Source organism: Nansenia antarctica, assembly GCF_963989245.1.
Source record: "Nansenia antarctica genome assembly, chromosome: 2".
In the NCBI taxonomy this organism is placed as follows: domain Eukaryota; kingdom Metazoa; phylum Chordata; class Actinopteri; order Argentiniformes; family Microstomatidae; genus Nansenia; species Nansenia antarctica.
Window position 1 is genome coordinate 50,045,270 of NC_137675.1, and position 19,070 is coordinate 50,064,339.

Below are 19,070 nucleotides of genomic sequence, written 5' to 3' on the forward strand. Positions count from 1 at the left end.
TCAGTCCTCGTCGCTGCCGCTGGCCGAACGCTCCTGGAACACAGAGGACAGACAGGAGGACGTCAGAGAGACTAACACATGACTACTGGAACACAGAGGACAGGGGGACGTCAGAGAGGCTAACACATGACTACTGGAACACAGAGGACAGACAGGAGGACGTCAGAGAGACTAACACATGACTAACACATGACACATGACAGCTCAACTCATCAAAAACACAAGAAATCATCGTAGACTTCAGGCACAGCCCCCCCCCCCAAAAAAAACATCCATAACGGACTCCTTCAAATTCCTTGGCACTCACATCAGCAACTCCCTCAAATGGAACACCAACACAGACTTCATCACCAAAAAAGCCCACCAACGACTATTCTTTCTCAGACAGCTCAAAAAAATCAAAGTAAAACAAAAACTCCTCCTTCAGTTCTACACCGCCATCATTGAGAGCATACTCACCTCATCCATCACAGTTTGGTACGGCAGCTCGGACAGTAAATCACGGAAAAAACTACAGCGAATAGTAAGAAAATCATCTAAGATCATCGGCACCCCTCTCCCATCAGTTGAATCACTATATCTCAAACGCACCACAAATAGAGCACATAAAATTATCTCTGACCCCTCCCACCCTGCTCACCACCTGTTTCAACTGTTGCCCTCTGGACGGCGCTACCGATCCCTGGCCACCAAAACATCCCGCTTCAAAAACAGTTTTTTCCCCTCAGCCATAAGGACTCTCAACACCTGACTCACTGCACTGTATAAATTGTAAATTGTAAATATGTTCTGTCTTGTCTTGTGGTTATGTGTGTTCATGTCATGTACAATGTGTGTATGTTTTTTTGACACTGTTTATGAGCTGTACCGACAACAAATTCCACTTAGTGTGGTCATTAAACTATTCTATTCTCTCTCTTCTACTGGAACACAGAGGACAGGGGGACGTCAGAGAGGCTAACACATGACTACTGGAACACAGAGGACAGGGGGACGTCAGAGAGGCTAACACATGACTACTGGAACACAGTTTGTAGTCGAGCGTACCAATTTCCTACATTTCTCATGCCAGTTTACTACATTTCCCACAAACAAAACACCGGTACGCGTCCGCTAGGTATGCACGGTCACAAAATTTGAGCTGCAGCTCAAAGTTTGTGACCGTGCATACCTCTCCGGAGTCTGGTAAGTGTATGCTACGTCTGACTAGGCTTAGGCCTTAACACATGACTACACCTACACGGAAGAGACAGAGAGAGACAGAGAGACAAACAGACAGAGAGACACACAGACAGAGACAGACAGACAGAGACAGAGAGAGACAGCGAGAGACAGAGAGACACACAGACAGAGACAGAGAGACACACAGACAGAGACAGACAGACAGAGACAGAGAGACACACAGACAGAGAGACTACCACAATGACTAAACCTATGTAGAAGAACACCACAACACTGGGCTGCAGTTAGACAGGTGTGAAACGGTGACTGTGTCAAAGTTGCAGTATTTGTTCCACTGAAGAATAATAATGGAGAGCCAAAATGGAAAGGAATGGTGGCTGGTCAGACCATTGTTCTTTGTTTCTTACAGACTGGATTTAACAGACTGGTTCTAGACGCCTGCCTCAGGTCAAAGAGCGTAGAAGGGGTCAAGACCTCGCTCAAGGACAGTAGAATGATCAAGCTTTGACTAGTAGATAAAGATTTTTTTTTAATAGCGGGTGTCTTTCAAAAGGTGTGTGTGTGTCTCACCTCCTCCTGTTCCTCCTCGCTGTCGTCATCGCTCACCACAGGTTTGGCCCGTGGACCGCGGCCCCTCCGGCGCTGGATCTTCCCTCGCTCTCCCTTCTCCTTCCTACCTAGCTTGATCTTCACCTTCACTGAGCGAGCTGAGAGAGAGGGAGGGAGAGAGGGGGACAGAGAGAGAGAGAGAGAGGGAGACAGAGAGAGAGGGACAGAGAGAGGGACAGAGAGAGAGAGGGAGGGACGGAGAGAGAGGGAGATAGGGAGGGACAGAGAGAGAGAGATAAAGAACATATACATCACAACAGATGTTGTGTACGCAATAACCTCAGCAGACGATACATTTCAGAGTGGAGTGGGGGGGGGGGGGTTCGTTTTTAAATGTTTTGACTAACACTCACATTCAGACTCTGAGCCTTCGTCCACCTCCTCCTCCTCCTCCTCGCTGTCGTCCCCTTCGCTGTCCTCCTCCTTCTCGATCTTCTGCCTGACGCTGGTGAAGACCGACTGGAGCACGATGGAGTCCTCGTAGATCTGGAGGACAGAGGAGACGCCGGCCGTGTTACGAGGGTGCCATTTTTTCATATATTTTATATTTCCAATGAACATGTGGCGCAGGAGGTAGAGCCGGCGTCTAATGATTACTGAACCCCAAATTGCTCCCAATGAGCGGGCCAGCGCCTTGCATGGTAGCTTGGCGCCATTGGTGTGTGAGTGTGTGTGTGAATGGGTGAATGAGAGGCCATTGTAAAGTGCTTTGGAATAAGGCGCTATATAAGTCAGTCCATTTACCATGTGTGTGAATCGGGTCTACAATGATTGCGAGGTGTTAAAAAATGCTAAAACTTCTACCGCTGCAGGCTAGCCCAGAACACAGGACTGTTCTAGATCCATGGCGTGAATTTACATTTACATTTTAGACATTTAGCAGTAAGTGAATCATCTATACATTAGTCATCGCAAGAAAAACAAAACTATGCTAGGACCAGGGGCCATTGGCTGTCAAAATGCTAGAAGAAGGAATTTATTTATTTATGTAAACTGTAAAGGATGAACAGACTTTTTATTTTTTTTTGCTGCTGTTCTTTTTTTCTCTCTCAATGATGTACTCTTTGAAAGAATGTGTTTATCCGGTGTGGGCTATGGGTACAGCCTATTCATGATTCATTAAAATTAAATAAAATTAATACATTTCGCCTATTCTGCATTAGAACCATGGGCCTGAGTCAGTAAAGCCAGTGAGAGCATCAGAGAGGAACTAAAAAAGACTATGAAAGGCCCCTTGAATCCTGCTTTGCCTTGTGTAAATCGGTAGGCAATATTAGGGATGCTCCGATTTATCGGCCACCGATTTAAATCGGCCGATTTCACTCCAAATGACTCGATCGGTGATCGGCAAAAATGGCCGATCGCAAAAACCGATCTTTTTTTTTTTTTTTTTTTTTCCCTGGGGAAGACAGATAACTGAACAGAAAACATAGGAGGATGTAACAGTATGTAAACCATGAAGGCCACGTTTATGATGTCTTTTATACAGCCATATCACTGACTTGGGCTTCAGGCCCTAACTGGGTGATAGGCCAGACTTTTACTATGCCATAAAAATGGGTCTGCGTTTGCTTGGTGCCTAATGGATCAAAACTTTTGTCTAAAAAGCAAAAAATATGTAGGCTATCCAGTCAGTAGGCCTACAGTTATGTATTTTTTTAAAAATCGGTATCGGTATCGGTTGATCTTGAGGAAAAATATCGGTGATCGGTATCGGCCCCAAAAATCCAGATCGGAGCATCCCTAGGCAATATAAGGCATTTGATATCGAAGCGTAAGATGCACAATACTGAGGGGGTTCCCCTTCCCCCTCCACGTCCCTCCCTCCAGACAGACTCACCAGAGAGCCCTCCAGGTTGAAGGTCTGGGCGTTCTGACACAGCAGCATCACGTCCTTCTCCAGGTCGTTCAGGCTGCGGTACTTGTGGCTGCGGATCCTCTCCTGGAGGGAGAGAGGGAGGGAGGGAGGGCCGATGAGAACAACCGTCAGTCAGACCAGAGCAGCAGATAACAGTCAGACCAGACCAGAGGATAACAGGCCGAGGCGGGGGGGGGCACCATTTATTGTAACACCAGGAAATCATGTGTCATCAACACATGAACAACTCAGGAAATCAAGACGAGCCGCTAATCCTTTCTAATGACGCGACATAAGAGACACGGAAGAAGGACATTTATCGAGGAAAATAATATTTGGGGTTTTCTGGGTTTCCCCTCACTTCTACGTTAGCTGAAGGAAACAAACAAAAGAAACATTGACCCCCCCCTCCCTTACGTACCTTGATCTTCCTGAAGTCGACAGGCTTGCGGATCAGCTCGTAGTACTCCGGCAGCTCCTTACGAGACGGCAGCTGGATGAAGACCTCGCTCAGCTGGCGCCCGTTGTTGCTATGGAAACAGGGCGAGACGGGTGAGCTGGGGTTGTCAACGGGGTGAACGTAAAGGTGATTTGGAGTTGTTAGCGCACGTCAACAGGTAAACATACAGGTGAGCTGGGGTTGTTAGCGCACGTCAACAGGTAAACATACAGGTGAGCTGGGGTTGTTAGCGCACGTCAACAGGGTAAACATACAGGTGAGTTGGGGTTGTTAGCGCACGTCAACAGGTAAACGTACATGTGAGTTGGGGTTGTTAGCGCACGTCAACAGGGTAAACGTACAGGTGAGTTGGGGTTGTTAGCGCACGTCAACAGGGTAAACATACAGGTGAGTTGGGGTTGTTAGCGCACGTCAACAAGGTAGACATACAGGTGAGTTGGGGTTGTTAGCGCACGTCAACAGGGTAAACATACAGGTGAGTTGGGGTTGTTAGCGCACGTCAACAGGGTAAACGTACAGGTGAGTTGGGGTTGTTAGCGCACGTCAACAGGGTAGACATACAGGTGAGTTGGGGTTGTTAGCGCACGTCAACAGGGTAGACATACAGGTGAGTTGGGGCTGTTAGCGCACGTCAACAGGGTAAACGTACAGGTGAGTTGGGGTTGTTAGCGCACGTCAACAGGGTAGACATACAGGTGAGTTGGGGTTGTTAGCGCACGTCAACAGGGTAAACATACAGGTGAGTTGGGGTTGTTAGCGCACGTCAACAGGGTAAACAACATACAGGTGAGCTGGGGTTGTTAGGGCACGTCAACAGGTAAACATACAGGTGAGTTGGGGTTGTTAGCGCACGTCAACAGGTAAACATACAGGTGAGTTGGGGTTGTTAGGGCACGTCAACAGGTAAACATACAGGTGAGTTGGGGTTGTTAGTGCACGTCAACAGGTAAACATACAGGTGAGTTGGGGTTGTTAGCGCACGTCAACAGGGTAAACATACAGGTGAGTTGGGGTTGTTAGCGCACGTCAACAGGGTAAACATACAGGTGAGTTGGGGTTGTTAGGGCTAGAACAGTCGGCCATCCGCGAAACGGCACGACCTCGACCCGGGGGGGGGGGGGGGGGGTCGCGGACGAAAAGACTCGGGACTCACCCGTCCTTGTACTTGATGACGGCGTCCACGATCTTCTTCATCTTCTTGGTGAGGGCGGCGGGGTTGGGCGACAGCTTCTCGGCGGGCGGGCGGCCGCGCTTCTTCTGCTTCTTCACCTCCTCGTCCTTCTCGCGGGCGCGGCCGCTGCTGGAGCTGGGCGTGGCGGGGCCCGGCAGGTCCACGTCGCGGTCCCGCTTGCGCTTCCGGGTGGTCTTCTTGTGACGCACCTCCTCCTCGATGTCCTCCAGGTTGCCCTCCTCGATGGCCTGGTCGGGGGGGGGGGGGGGGAAGTCGATCGCTTGTAACTAGGACACTCAGTCGTCAAACATAGTAATACAAAACAATCAAACGCCAAGATTGATTGTAAGATTGAAGGTTTTTCGGTGCTTTGGACAACAAAAAAAGCTCTGACGTTGGGCTACTTTCTATTGCCCTTTATATTTTCGTCTCGAAAAGTGGTAGCGTTTTTTTTCCGATGGTTTCCTTGCAGCTAAAACCTCGACTTGTGTCTTTATGACTACCACTTTTTCTCTTGTTGCTGCAACGTCAAGGAACTGAAGCCAAAGCATTTCATTTTATTGTATAATGGGATGTAACAATAAACTTGAAACCATATGCTTTCTAACACGCTTTTTCTTTTCAGCCATTTCATCCCTTTTTTGTGATGTAAAGCACCCTGTGCATTCGTGCTGTGAAGGGCGCTATATAAATAAAGTTTTACTTACTTTACACACACACACACACACTCACCTTTAGCCACTGTTTCTCGGTGAGCGAGTCGCTGTAGTCCACCTCCTTGCGTGCTCGAGAGCCGCGGCCAAAGATCTTCTCCTCCTCCTCCTCGCAGGTGAGGCGCTCCACCTCGGCGTCATCCTTGATGATCCAGGAGGGCAGCTCGTCCTCCTCCATCAGCCGAGGCTTCCGCTTCACGGCGCGCGCCTCCTCACGGCGCCGGTCCAGGTCCATACGCTGGCCAGGAGGAGAGGGACAGAGACAGGGTGAGGAGAGAGACGGACAGATAGATAGAGAGATAGATATAGAGAGAGAAAGATAGATAGAGAGAGAAAGATAGAGCGTGAGAGACAGATAGATAGAGAGAGCGTGAGAGACAGATAGATAGAGAGAGTGTGAGAGATATATATATGAGAGAGAGAGAGAGAGAGAGAGAGAGAGAGAGAGACAGAGAGAGCGTGAGAGAGAGACAGATAGATAGAGAGTGTGAGAGAGAGAGATAGATCGAGAGAGCGTGAGAGAGATAGATAGAGAGATGGTGGAAGGACACTAGATACGTTTTTTACAAATAATGACTAATGCATCTGGTTCCATTTCATCAGCTTGTTAGAGGCTCTCTACCTATCTTCCACCGTAAATTGAAGACCCATCTTTTCAGGCTTCATCTGAACTGTCCCTCCTAAAGACCTCTACCCACCTGTACGGTTTCTCTCCTATTATTTAATTAAAAAACAACAAAAACATAATAACGTAATTGCCAATGGCCCCTGGTCTTGGCATAAATGACTTTTTCCTACGATGAATGATTCACTTAAACAAACGTATCTGTTGTATAAAAGCGTCTGCTAAATGCCCTTTTTTTGGGGGGGGGGGGGATAAAGGTATCTGCTAAATGCCAAAAATGTCTAATGTAAGGTAGAGGCTAGAACCATGTGTCTGAAGAGAGATGTGAGTGAGGTGTGTCAGGCAGGCAGGGTCCAGGCAGGGGGACTGACCATGAACAGCTCAAACTCCTCCTCGCTCCTGGCGATCATCTGGTTGACCGTCTCGTCGTCCGCCACCTCGTCCTCCTCCTGCAGGCAGAGGCAGACAGGCAGGTGATTGATTGGTGGATTGATTTTATTGGAAAATGTTAAATACTTTATTTTAGATATATTTTTTATACTGAAGCAGCTTCATACATCCATCATTTCGATCTAAAACTATCAAGCAAACTATCAAGGATAGCACAACAAAGCTGAACTGCTTTATTTCCATTGTGGTCCTTGTCGGAAAGGGGTGAGGGGGGGGGGTGAGGTAGGCAACAGGTAGGTATGTACAGTATTCAGGGCAGCATGAACAAAATGTTAGGGGGGAAAAAAGGTGCTACGCTACAGTGAACGAGTAAGTAAACTGTTCTGGGATGGGGGGAAAAAAAAGATCAACACAATCAATGGAGAGATCACAATCAATGGAAAATAAAAAATTAGTTAAAAAAATGGTGGAATCCTTACGCCCACCCAGGCCCCTCCGGCGCGCCAGCCCCCCTGGGCCCCGACCTCGTCTTGCTCCTCGTGCTCCAGGATGGCCTGGAGGAACGCCCGCCGCTCGTGGCTCGACGACTTGGCGTCGAACATGCCCGCCTGGATGACCTTCTGGTCCACGTTCAGCTTGTACTTGGCGGCCGCCAGGATCTTCTCCTCCACGCTCTGGACGGTGCAGAGACGCAGCACGCGGACCTCGTTCTGCTGCCCGATACGGTGGGCCCTGTCCTGGGCCTGGAGGTCCTGTTAGAGAGAGAGAGAGAGAGAGAGAGAGGGGGTGAGAGGGTGAGAGAGATACGGTGGGCCCTGTCCTGGGCCTGGAGGTCCTGTTAGAGAGAAAGAGAGAGAGAGAGAGAGAGAGAGAGAGGGGGTGAGAGGGTGAGAGAGATACGGTGGGCCCTGTCCTGGGCCTGGAGGTCCTGTTAGAGAGAAAGAGAGAGAGAGAGAGAGAGAGGGGGTGAGAGGGTGAGAGAGATACGTGGGCCCTGTCCTGGAGATCCTGTTAGACAGAGAGAGGGTGAGAGAGAGAGGGTGAGAGAGAGAGGGGGTGAGAGGGTGAGAGAGAGAGGGTGAGAGAGAGAGGGGGTGAGAGGGTGAGAGAGAGAGGGTGAGAGAGAGAGGGGGTGAGAAAGAGAGAGAGTTCTATAGGACATTCGTTCGTAGCCGACCGCTCCAGACGAGAAGTTCCACCCTGCTCAAGGGGAACAACAGAGCTGTGTTTGGGTGTGAGGGGGTCGTACCTGGTGGGGGTTCCAGTCGGAGTCGAAGATGACCACCGTGTCTGCAGACTGCAGGTTCAGGCCCAGCCCGCCGGCCCTGGTGCTCAGCAGGAACACAAAGTATTGGGAGGCCGGGTCGTTGAAGGTCTTCAGCAGCATCCCGCGGTCCTCCGCCTTGGTGGTTCCTGCAGGGACGACGACGACGACAGAGTTACGTCACATTACCAAACCTTGGCCAGAGCTCGATAGAGCTCGACAGTACCACCCATCCCCCTGTATCCAGTACCCCCCCCATCCCCTGTGTCCAGCCCCTCCCCAGTACCCCCATCCCCTCCCCAGTACCCCCCAGCCCCTCCCCAGTACCTCCCCAGTACCCCCCTGCCCCTCCCCAGTACCCCCATCCCCTCCCCAGTACCCCCCAGCCCCTCCCCAGTACCTCCCCAGTACCCCCCTGCCCCTCCCCAGTACCCCCCAGCCCCTCCCCAGTACCCCCCATCCCCTCCCCAGTACCTCCCCAGTGCCCCCCAGCCCCTCCCCAGTACCCCCCTGCCCCTCCCCAGTACCCCCCTGCCCCTCCCCAGTACCCCCCTGCCCCTCCCCAGTACCCCCCTGCCCCTCCCCAGTACCTCCCCAGTACCCCCCTGCCCCTCCCCAGTACCCCCCAGCCCCTCCCCAGTACCCCCCATCCCCTCCCCAGTACCTCCCCAGTGCCCCCCAGCCCCTCCCCAGCCCCTCCCCAGGCCTCACCATCCAGACGCAGGTACTTGAAGCCGCGGTAGGCGAAGTAGTCCTCCATGATGGTCATGAGGGAGGTCATCTGACAGAACAGCAGCACCTTGTGGTTGGTGGCCCTCAGCTTGGGCAGGATGCGGTCCAGCAACTCAAACTTGCCCGAGACCCGATACAGGTCCGGTCTGGAGAGAGGAGGGAGAGGGGGAGGGGAGGAGAGAGAGAGGAGGAAGCAGGAGGAGAAGAGAGAGAGAGAGGAGAGAGCAGGAGGAAGAGAGAGAGAGAGAGAGAGAGAGAGGAGGAGGGGGTGAGTAAGGAAGGAAGTAGACACATATACTTGTATAGATAAATACACACAGACAAGCTACTACTGAGCTAAACTCCGTCACGTGTACCCGATGCGGAGCCGCTTACCCAGACACGATTCCTCCGGAGAATCCCAAGTGCTCCGAGAAGGACTCCTGTAAAACAGAGTGGCCGTTAGACGCAGTGGCGGCTGGTGATAAACATTTTGGGTGGGGCACAGGTTATGGGGGCATGCTCCACGGGGAAGAATATCAACTTTAAAATCTGGATTTACAGTCGATTTTAGCATGAGAATATATATCTAACTTAATTATTTTTATATATAACTTATTAAAGGGCAAACTGCAAACACAACAAAAATATAATGCACAACAACTGACAAATCAACTGGAATAGTCTTTGTTAGCAGAGTAGACCTAATGTTAACAGAATGGACTTATACCCTTTGTCTATCTGTGCAGCGGTAAGGTGAATAATTCTAGCAGTACTGTCCAGACAGTTGTCTTGTTTAGCCATTCAACTAGGCATTATTTATTCAATGGAGAAAGACATGGAACACAATGCTATTGTGATAATAAATGTGTTCTTTGTTACTTCTTTAATTAAATTAAAGTGTACCTTTCTATTATCATACAATATTTCCTTGAACATGTAAACTCTATAATCATACAGTTGTCTTTCTATTAGTTGTCTCTGTCATACTGAACTGTTTGTTATCATCCTGAACTGTCTCTATTGCTCTCCTCTCCTGTTGTCTGTCTCTCTGTTGCTCTCCTCTCCTGTTGTCTGTCTCTCTGTTGCTCTCCTCTCCTGTTGTCCGTCTCTCTGTTGCTCTCCTCTCCTGTTGTCTGTCCGAATATCGGAAGTCGCGACGTGTTTCCGGGTCCAAAGTTGTCTGAGGCGCTGTCTTCGAAACGCCTCAATAATAATAACAATTAATTATATTTATATAGCGCTTTTCCGAGGCTTAGATACCCTGACAATATGGGGAAAACAGGAAAGTGCTGTGTCCCTTGTTGTATTAATAGATCCGAGTCTAAAAAACTATTAAACTGTCATTCTACCACTGTAGTACACTGGTATTCTGGTGCGGAGAATTTCTGGTTTGGAACCGGAAATTGCAAAACGTCACGTTTGACGTCAGACTTTTCTGCGCCCCGACCGGGGAATAGGAGACAGCCAATTGGAGCGCTGCTACAGCTCACGTGTAAGCCAAAAGTATTTGCAGTGCCATAGCCTGCCATTCGGCCGGCGCCCCGACTCCTCCCCTATGTATTTTCACAGTGAATTTTACACACACACACAGATATGTTTATTGTATTGGAGGATTTTTTATGAATGCTGATAGGCGCCGACAGAATATCAGTCGCATTTTATGAATAAACAATGTTTATTTTTAAAAATATTTTACAAATAGCAACTAGGAAGTGGGGCTGCGTTGGAAGGTGGGGGCGGCGCCCTAGCGCCCTCTATTGGCCAGCCGCCACTGGTTAGACGGATCACCCGCTTCAACCACAACCTCTCTCTCTGTCTTACTCATGAACGGGCCATGAAGGCAGGAGGGTTGGGGGCCCGTTCCAATCCAATAACTTACTCCAAGGAGGGGAAGAGAATTGAATTGATTGACAGACAGACAGACAGAGACAGGCAGACAGACAGACAGAGACACAGACAGAGACAGACAGACAGACAGACACAGAAAGACAGACAGACAGACAGACAGAGACAGGCAGGCAGGCAGACAGACAGGCAGACAGACAGAGACAGGCAGACAGAGACAGACAGACAGACAGACAGGGTGTAGTGGAGGTCTAGTGCAGCGTACCTCTATCTGCTGGAACATGTAGGGGTGGTTACATATCTTCCTCAGCTGCATGATGGTGTTCATCAGGGTCTTGGTCCCTCCTTTACCCTGGAACACAACAACCACACACACACGTCATCCTGCTGGACGCCCACCGTCATTCGCCCACGAATTATTCAGGGGTGCTAAACTGGTGATGGTCCAAAAAGGTGACACTTTTTTTTTTGCCCATAGATGGTTAGCTCTAGCATTAACAGTGGTCTAACAATGATGCGTGTGTAAGTAGCGATGGCCCTGACCTTAACACCCTCATAATTAATGTAATCAACCAGTTTTCAAAATAATTATGCTGGTTCCTGCAGGTTTCAACAAGTTACATTTAAGACCTTTATAAGACCACTTTTAATAGATTTTAAGACCTATTGAGCAAGTATTGGTATTAGACTCGCATTCGTTGATTCTTTTCATTAGCAATGCTGGGTGATCTGTTCTGTTGCATATAGAACAATGATAATGTAAGTTAGCCTACTCTATCAATCTCTTGATTCATTTCCATTGCTTCTCAACACATTACTAGATATAATAGCATAAATAACAGAATAAACTCACACACTTACTTACACTCACTTACACTGCATAGCCTACATACTGAGATATGGCACACACACACACCTCTCACAGGAGGGCCACACACACATGCTATATTTACTAAAACACACACACCGTTGCTACCACTGCAAGTTTGAAGAAATTCGAACTTCACATGCCTACAGTCGAATCGCCTCCTACGGCGATTATCGTATCGTGGCCTCTTGTCTTATCATTTCACGTGGCAAAATATTGGGGTTTTGGGTGCAGCTTAACCAATGTCACACACGCAATAAGTGCAAGTTTTGTTTTATATGTGGTCTCTCATCCGCACGCGTCGTATTCCCACGCAGTGGGTCTGGCGACAATAATACATTTTTCCGGTCAGACTTTTAAAATCGATTCTACGCAAGTCTAAAGCACACAGAAGCCATTAAAAATGTTTCTTTTGAAAGTCTCGCCCTGTGTCTGATCCTGATGCGTGTCTGATCCTTCTACCCTGCAGCGTAGCAGCAGGGTAGAAGCGAGGTAAAGGGGGACGCGAGACAGTCTCGCGTTCGTAAATTCGCTCTGAGAGCAGAGCACCGGAGGGCACACTGGGCTCAACGTCATAAAGGGACCAAGTAAAAAAAAAATTGTTGTTGTTTTTTTTTTCTCAGATTTTATCCCTTTTTCACCCAATTTGGTAGCCAATTTAACCCAACTTAGCATCCAATTATCCCCTGCCTATTGCATGGGATCCGCCGCACGACCCCGTGGCCGGCAGTCCCAGAGGAGGGCGCCAGGCAGACTAGGCTGACTGGCTCCTCGAGCCCAGTACCGTTATTCCGGCACCCAGGGGGCGGTGTTGCGCGACGGATCCTAGTCCAGAAATACTCCTATACCCCCCTCGGAAGCGGCCGGCCAATATGCCGCTTCCCGTGTGCCGGGACCAAGTAATTTGATTGGACAGGAGGCATTCCATGACTGCTGATCAGATTTCCAGAGCGAATTTACAAACGCAGCCTAGGGCAAAGCACTCGCCGACTAGTTTTTTTCATAACACGAAACTTGAAGTTGTAAAGTACCCACTCGATATAATAAACAACAGTTTAACGATCTCTAAATACTTATAATGATCATCTAATTATGTGTAGTTATGTGTTTCTAGCATGTCAATGTTCTATCAGGTAAATTCGCTAGAACTAACCTCCATACCCTGGTTCAGAAGAAGAAATCAGTCCTTCGTCACTTACATCGTCGTCCTCGATGAAACTTTTAGGTGGATTGGTTACCCTAGCCTAGATGGTCTTTCGTGACATTTCACAATCACAAACATATGTGTGGTGGCCTGGGAAAACCCGTCGGATGTCGCTGGCGTTCGTTCGTGGCAAAGAGCAAATATAGATGGAAATCGCGATTTTGGCGATTTTGATATTATGTGGTATTCTAGTACTTTGAACTCCATACTACATTATGGTGAATAAACATTTTAAGAAAACAAAAGAGAAAGTACTTATTTTGATGTTTTTGTGGCGGGTAGTTTGCTAGCGAAACAACATCACGTTGAACGTGTCTCATTCTCAGTTAAGCAACGCACGCACACATGAGCGAAAGGAGAGACGATACTTCCACCTGTGTTATTGCCAGTTTACTGATGCTCACAATAAGCATAAAGTAATAAAATCTTAACTAGAAGACACACAAATGGATCTGTCCCTCGCATACCGACGAGGCGAGCAGACTAACACTGCATCACAAGCAGACAAACGAGACCGGCCGATCTGCATAGGCTCCTCCCCCGACCCGAAGGAGAAAGGGGAGGATTTCTCCCCTTTCACTTTTTTTGACATGCTACATTAAAATGCTCATAACTTTTTAAAATAAAGGGCTATCTCAGTCATTCAACCAGTTATGAATAGCTGAGAACTTCTAATTTATGGAAATATAAAAAAATGAAAATGTCAAAATGCCACCATGTGAAGGGTTTTCCCAGGCCACCACACATATATGTACAGAAACTCACTAAAGTATAAAACACCGCTAAAATACTGCTTCTCTTCAAATCACTCCATGACACTTTGAGGTCAATGCATTTGTTTTTTTTGTGAACTACCGTAATAACCCTAAATGGCGAGAGAGTGCAACTTCTCTGCTTTCAGAAACTGTTGGATTTTTTTCGATTGCACATATAGTTCAAGAATTCCGATAGTTTGAACGAACCCTGTAAAATCCTGTTGAGAAGTTATCTCAACAGAAATAACTTCTATGTTATTTTATTTTACTACTTCTTATGTTTCTACTTCCATCTTAATACCTTTTTATTTCAACTGTAGCAGAGTTTAGCAGACAGGAAGATGCAGACATGATCCACGTAGGTCACCTATTTTGAGGTAAAAACAGCGAATTTTGCCGAAAGGTGACAGGTTTGCACCACCGATTATGCCCATTGCCTTATTGTCTTGTCCTGAAACGTCAGGAACCGAAGCCTGAGAATTTGACTCTCTTACGTGACGCAAAGCTAAATCTCGAAACTTGAAACTGAAACTGGGGGTATATCCTCTTGCCAAAAACAGAATATAGCAGTAACACAGACACAGTGACATCACAACACACCGCCCTGGATCTAACCAGCCTAGCCTGACAGAGTTCTCTCAGCCAGGCGTGATGGGGCGCTACTGCAACTTGGCAAACACACAAACATCCAACGGTTAAAATGATGAGGAGCGTTTGACTCAGCTTGGCATTTGAATGTTAAGGAGGTAACGTTCCGTTGGATCGGTCCTAGCGGGCAGTCAATCAAACGCAAACGCTCAAGTTATTTGACCCCATGTCGTCTGACATTTGGAGAGCAGTGTGTGTGTGTTCTCCTCCTCACCTTCTTGTCTTTCTCAGAGCCGTCGGTGAGCAGCACGCCCTTGGCCTGCATGTGTCTGTACAGCACCCTCTGGAGGGCCGACATGTCGCACTTGATCACATACTCCACCTGGACAGAGCAGGGAGAGAGGGGGGGAGAGAGAGAGAGAGAGAAGAAGCGAGAGAGAGAGGGAGAGAGAGAGAGGGAGAGAGAGTGAGAGAGACAGAGAGTGAGAGAGAGAATGTTAGTGTATTGGGAGCTGACAGGGGGTCTATACGACTCCAACAGTTGATAACGCTGCCTTCATGTGGCACCTCAGAAACAGTTTCCTACTTTGGAAATGTCCCAAGTCGACCTATAAGGTGATATTTAGAGTTTCTGGGCAGCGGTGGAGATCGTAGAGCAACAACAAGTAAGTAAAACCCCCGAATATATCTGACCTTCTCAGGCAGCTGGGCCTCCACCTCCTTCTTCAGTCTGCGCAGCAGGAAGGGGCGGAGCACCTTATGCAAACGACGGATGATCAGGATGGTCTCTTCCTCGTTCAGATCCACCTGGGGAGGGGGTGTAGACAATAATACATGGTGAGAAGTCGGCACACACAATGCAATAACCGACACACAACGTTCGTTCACGAAAAGTTCATTTTCATTTCCCTGGCAGTCTCTGTCTCTCACACACACACACACACACACACACACACTCAGACACACACGCTCAGACACACATGCTCACAGACACAAACACTCTCACACACACAGACAGACACATGCTCAGACCCACAAACACTCACACATACAGACACACACACACACACACACACACTCCCATCCACACTCCAAACCACACACACTCCCACCCACACCCGCCCCCACACTCCCACTCCCACACACCTTCTCCCCCGTCATGGCGAAGGGGGCGTTGAACCACTGCTCGAAGGTGTTGCAGCTCTTGAAGATGGTGGGCAGCAGAAAGTTGAGCAGCGCCCAGAGCTCGGGCAGCTTGTTCTGCAGGGGCGTGCCCGTCAGGAGGAGGCGGCGGGGGGCCAGGTAGTGGGTGTTCAGCACCTGGGTCAGCTTGCAGTGGTGGTTCTTCATGCGGTGGCCCTCGTCCACGATCATGTACTTCCAGCGGATCTGAGGGGGGGAGGAGGGGGCGGGATGGGGGGGGAGTCAGTGAGAACGGAGTCATATGGTCTGAAGGTTGTCTGACGTCAGCAGGAAAGACGTACGGTACGTCTCATAACTGCTACGACTGCTCTGGTTTCCACCATGCTGGTTTATGAAGACATTGTTATTCTTCATCTGTGCTTTGTTAGTTCCGTCGCCCGACACTACCCTGGTAGGAAACCTGTGTGTGTGTGTGTGTGTGTGTGTGTGTGTGTGAGAGAGCAGACTCTACCTTAGCCAGCACTTGTTTGTCTTTGATGATGTACTCGTAGGTGGTGAGCAGCACGTTGAACTTGCCGGTGCGCAGCATGGGGACGAAGATACGGCGAGCTTGGGGGGAGCCCTGGACACACACAGACACATCAGAGGTTATTCATCACACAAGTCCATATTTGGACATTCTCTCTGGAAAAGCTAGGGAAAAAAAATAAAAAAAGTACTCACTTTGTAGGAGACGACCACAACAGAGGGAGACCACTTATCAAACTCGTAGACCCAGTTGGACAGAGTTCTGGAAAAAACAAAGACCAAAATAAATAAATAAATTGAGCCGGGATTAATAACGTGCTCTGTACTGCCACCCGATGGCTTTGATGGGAAAACCACAACTGGGTCGTTACGACAGCAACGTGACCTTCTCCATGTAAGTGTATGTATCCCCCACTGCGTTCTAGGCAGCTGTTACGACTTGTATTATTGTAATCAGGACACATCACCCTGACCCTCAGTGACACCACTATAATCAAGGTGACAGACACTAGAGAGGCCTGGGGGTCGTCTAGTAAGCAGGGCTGCCCGGGAGGGGAGGGGGGACGACTCACGAGAGGGGTACGATGATGAGGAAGGGCCCGTTGATGCGCTTCATCTCCATCAGGTAGGTGATGAGGGCGATGGTCTGGATGGTCTTGCCCAGGCCCATCTCGTCAGCCAGGATGCCGTTCAGGTTGTTGTTGTACAGGGACACCAGCCACTCCAGCCCTGAGATCTGAGACACGGGGGGGGAGGGGGGGGGTTGACACCAGTTATGACACAGTGTGCTACAGCAGGTCCTCTATGGTCTAACCTCACCTCTGATCACCTCCGACTTCCCTTCTGTACCTCGTATGTGACAGTCTGAACGTTTGGTCCGCATGTCGGCAACCAATCAAAATGTTCGGACTTTTCTACGTATGTGTTGAGAATTACAACACAAACTCGCTAGTCGAGCCAAAATACTGCAACGCAACGGATTGGGTGAGTAATCCCCACTGCTACCTAGTTAACTATAACACTACTTTACATTGTTAGCAGGCTCACAAAACAAGTTGTGTTAGTTGACTAGCGATGCGTCATTGATTTTCAACATTGCGGAAATGTTTTCATATTTTTCGAAAGAGAAGTCAGTCAGATCATTACATCGCATCCCGACATGAGGACCAAAGCATTAGAACATGCCATGTTCTTCCTAGAGGGTTTGCGTTAGGTCGGCGTCCCGAATACCTTTTATTTTCTTCTTTTTGACGTATGCGTGTCGATGTGTTGTGAAACACAGCAGGACCGTGTTCGTGTCAGTGGTAATGATACGTGGGGTCTGTGACGGTGATGTGGTGGGGGGGGGTTCCTCACCTGGTACAGTTTGAGCTGCCCGTTGACCAGCAGGGCAGACTGTTTGTCCACCTTCTCTGTGACGGCGTGGGCCACGGCGTAGTAGGACTGCAGGCCGCGGGCGAACGCTGCGTTGCCGTACTCGTCATCCACGTCCTGCTTGGCCTCTCTGGAAGGTGGGGTGGGAGGGGGGGGGAGGAGAGACAAGACTATCAACACCACAGAGTCTGGAAAACTGAACAGATCGCCGGAGGTCGTAGAGCGGAGGTAGAAATCGGAGGCTCTGCATAACGCATATACACAACTAGCTACTTCCTCCACAGTGGATAATTAGCTTTTTGTCTATAAGACAGAGTGATGACAAACTCGTCTGCTGTGGGGACGATAATGACGATAGCAACAACTGTCGGTATTGTGTTCGAGTAGCGGAGGATCGTCAGGGTGGTTTTGTGTCTGAGGTGACAGAATAATAAGGTGAAGAGGTTGTGTGTCTCTTACTCTATGATGTAGGGTGAGGGGGTGTGTCTTACTCTATAATGTAGGGTGAGGGGGTGTGTCTTACTCTATGATGTAGCGGGCGTCCTCCTGGTCCACCTCCTCTGCGTCGGGGTCGGGGATCTTCTTCTTCTCCTCCGTGGTGGTGGAGGAGGACGGCACCACCGCCTGGGAGGGCTGGGGCTCCTCCTCCTCATCCTGGTCAACACACACAATACACACTCAGTAAGACACACACACACTGACTCAGTAAGAGTCAATACAGACACACTCAGTAACACTGTCAATGCACTCACACTCCCTCAGTCAGTAACACACGCACACAGTCAATACACAGACAATACACACTCAGTAACCCAGTCAATACACACACTCACACACAGTAAGACAGTCAATACACACACTCGCACACAGTAAGACAGTCAATACACACACTCACACACAGTAAGACAGTCAATACACACACTCACACACACAGTAAGACAGTCAATACACACACTCACACACACAGTAAGACAGTCAATACACACACTCACACACACAGTAAGACAGTCAATACACACACTCACACACAGTAAGACAGTCAATACACACACTCACACACAGTAAGACAGTCAATACACACACTCACACACACAGTAAGACAGTCAATACACACACTCACACACAGTAAGACAGTCAATACACACACTCACACACAGTAAGACAGTCAATACACACACTCACACACACAGTAAGACAGTCAATACACACACTCACACACACAGTAAGACAGTCAATACACACACTCACACACAGTAAGACAGTCAATACACACACTCACACACAGTAAGACAGTCAATACACACACTCACACACAGTAAGACAGTCAATACACACACTCGCACACAGTAAGACAGTCAATACACACACTCACACACACAGTAAGACAGTCAATACACACACTCACACACAGTAAGACAGTCAATACACACACTCACACACAGTAAGACAGTCAATACACACACTCGCACACAGTAAGACAGTCAATACACACACTCACACACACAGTAAGACAGTCAATACACACACTCACACACAGTAAGACAGTCAATACACACACTCACACACAGTAAGACAGTCAATACACACACTCGCACACAGTAAGACAGTCAATACACACACTCACACACACAGTAAGACAGTCAATACACACACTCACACACAGTAAGACAGTCAATACACACACTCACACACAGTAAGACAGTCAATACACACACTCACACACAGTAAGACAGTCAATACACACACTCGCACACAGTAAGACAGTCAATACACACACTC

General features: G+C 48.7%; 1 protein-coding gene across 1 annotated transcript in view; it reads right to left on the reverse strand.

Moving 5' to 3' along the window:
* The window catches only part of smarca4a (SWI/SNF related BAF chromatin remodeling complex subunit ATPase 4a), a gene marked incomplete at its 3' end in the record, with an annotated part of 37,603 nt that continues 18,533 nt past the window's right edge, over positions 1-19,070 (reverse strand). The window contains exons 14-34 of the mRNA XM_080524067.1: positions 17,815-17,945; positions 17,274-17,421; positions 16,490-16,653; positions 16,113-16,179; positions 15,901-16,011; positions 15,393-15,635; positions 14,940-15,053; positions 14,521-14,628; positions 11,097-11,183; positions 9,380-9,426; positions 8,984-9,150; positions 8,258-8,421; positions 7,488-7,760; positions 6,990-7,067; positions 6,013-6,231; positions 5,263-5,528; positions 4,071-4,179; positions 3,632-3,733; positions 2,145-2,277; positions 1,753-1,889; positions 1-33 (exon numbers count right to left, since the gene is read on the reverse strand). Of these exons, the coding sequence (XP_080380193.1) occupies positions 1-33; positions 1,753-1,889; positions 2,145-2,277; positions 3,632-3,733; positions 4,071-4,179; positions 5,263-5,528; positions 6,013-6,231; positions 6,990-7,067; positions 7,488-7,760; positions 8,258-8,421; positions 8,984-9,150; positions 9,380-9,426; positions 11,097-11,183; positions 14,521-14,628; positions 14,940-15,053; positions 15,393-15,635; positions 15,901-16,011; positions 16,113-16,179; positions 16,490-16,653; positions 17,274-17,421; positions 17,815-17,945 (2,901 nt within the window). The remainder of the gene's footprint in view (positions 34-1,752; positions 1,890-2,144; positions 2,278-3,631; positions 3,734-4,070; positions 4,180-5,262; positions 5,529-6,012; positions 6,232-6,989; positions 7,068-7,487; positions 7,761-8,257; positions 8,422-8,983; positions 9,151-9,379; positions 9,427-11,096; positions 11,184-14,520; positions 14,629-14,939; positions 15,054-15,392; positions 15,636-15,900; positions 16,012-16,112; positions 16,180-16,489; positions 16,654-17,273; positions 17,422-17,814; positions 17,946-19,070) is intronic.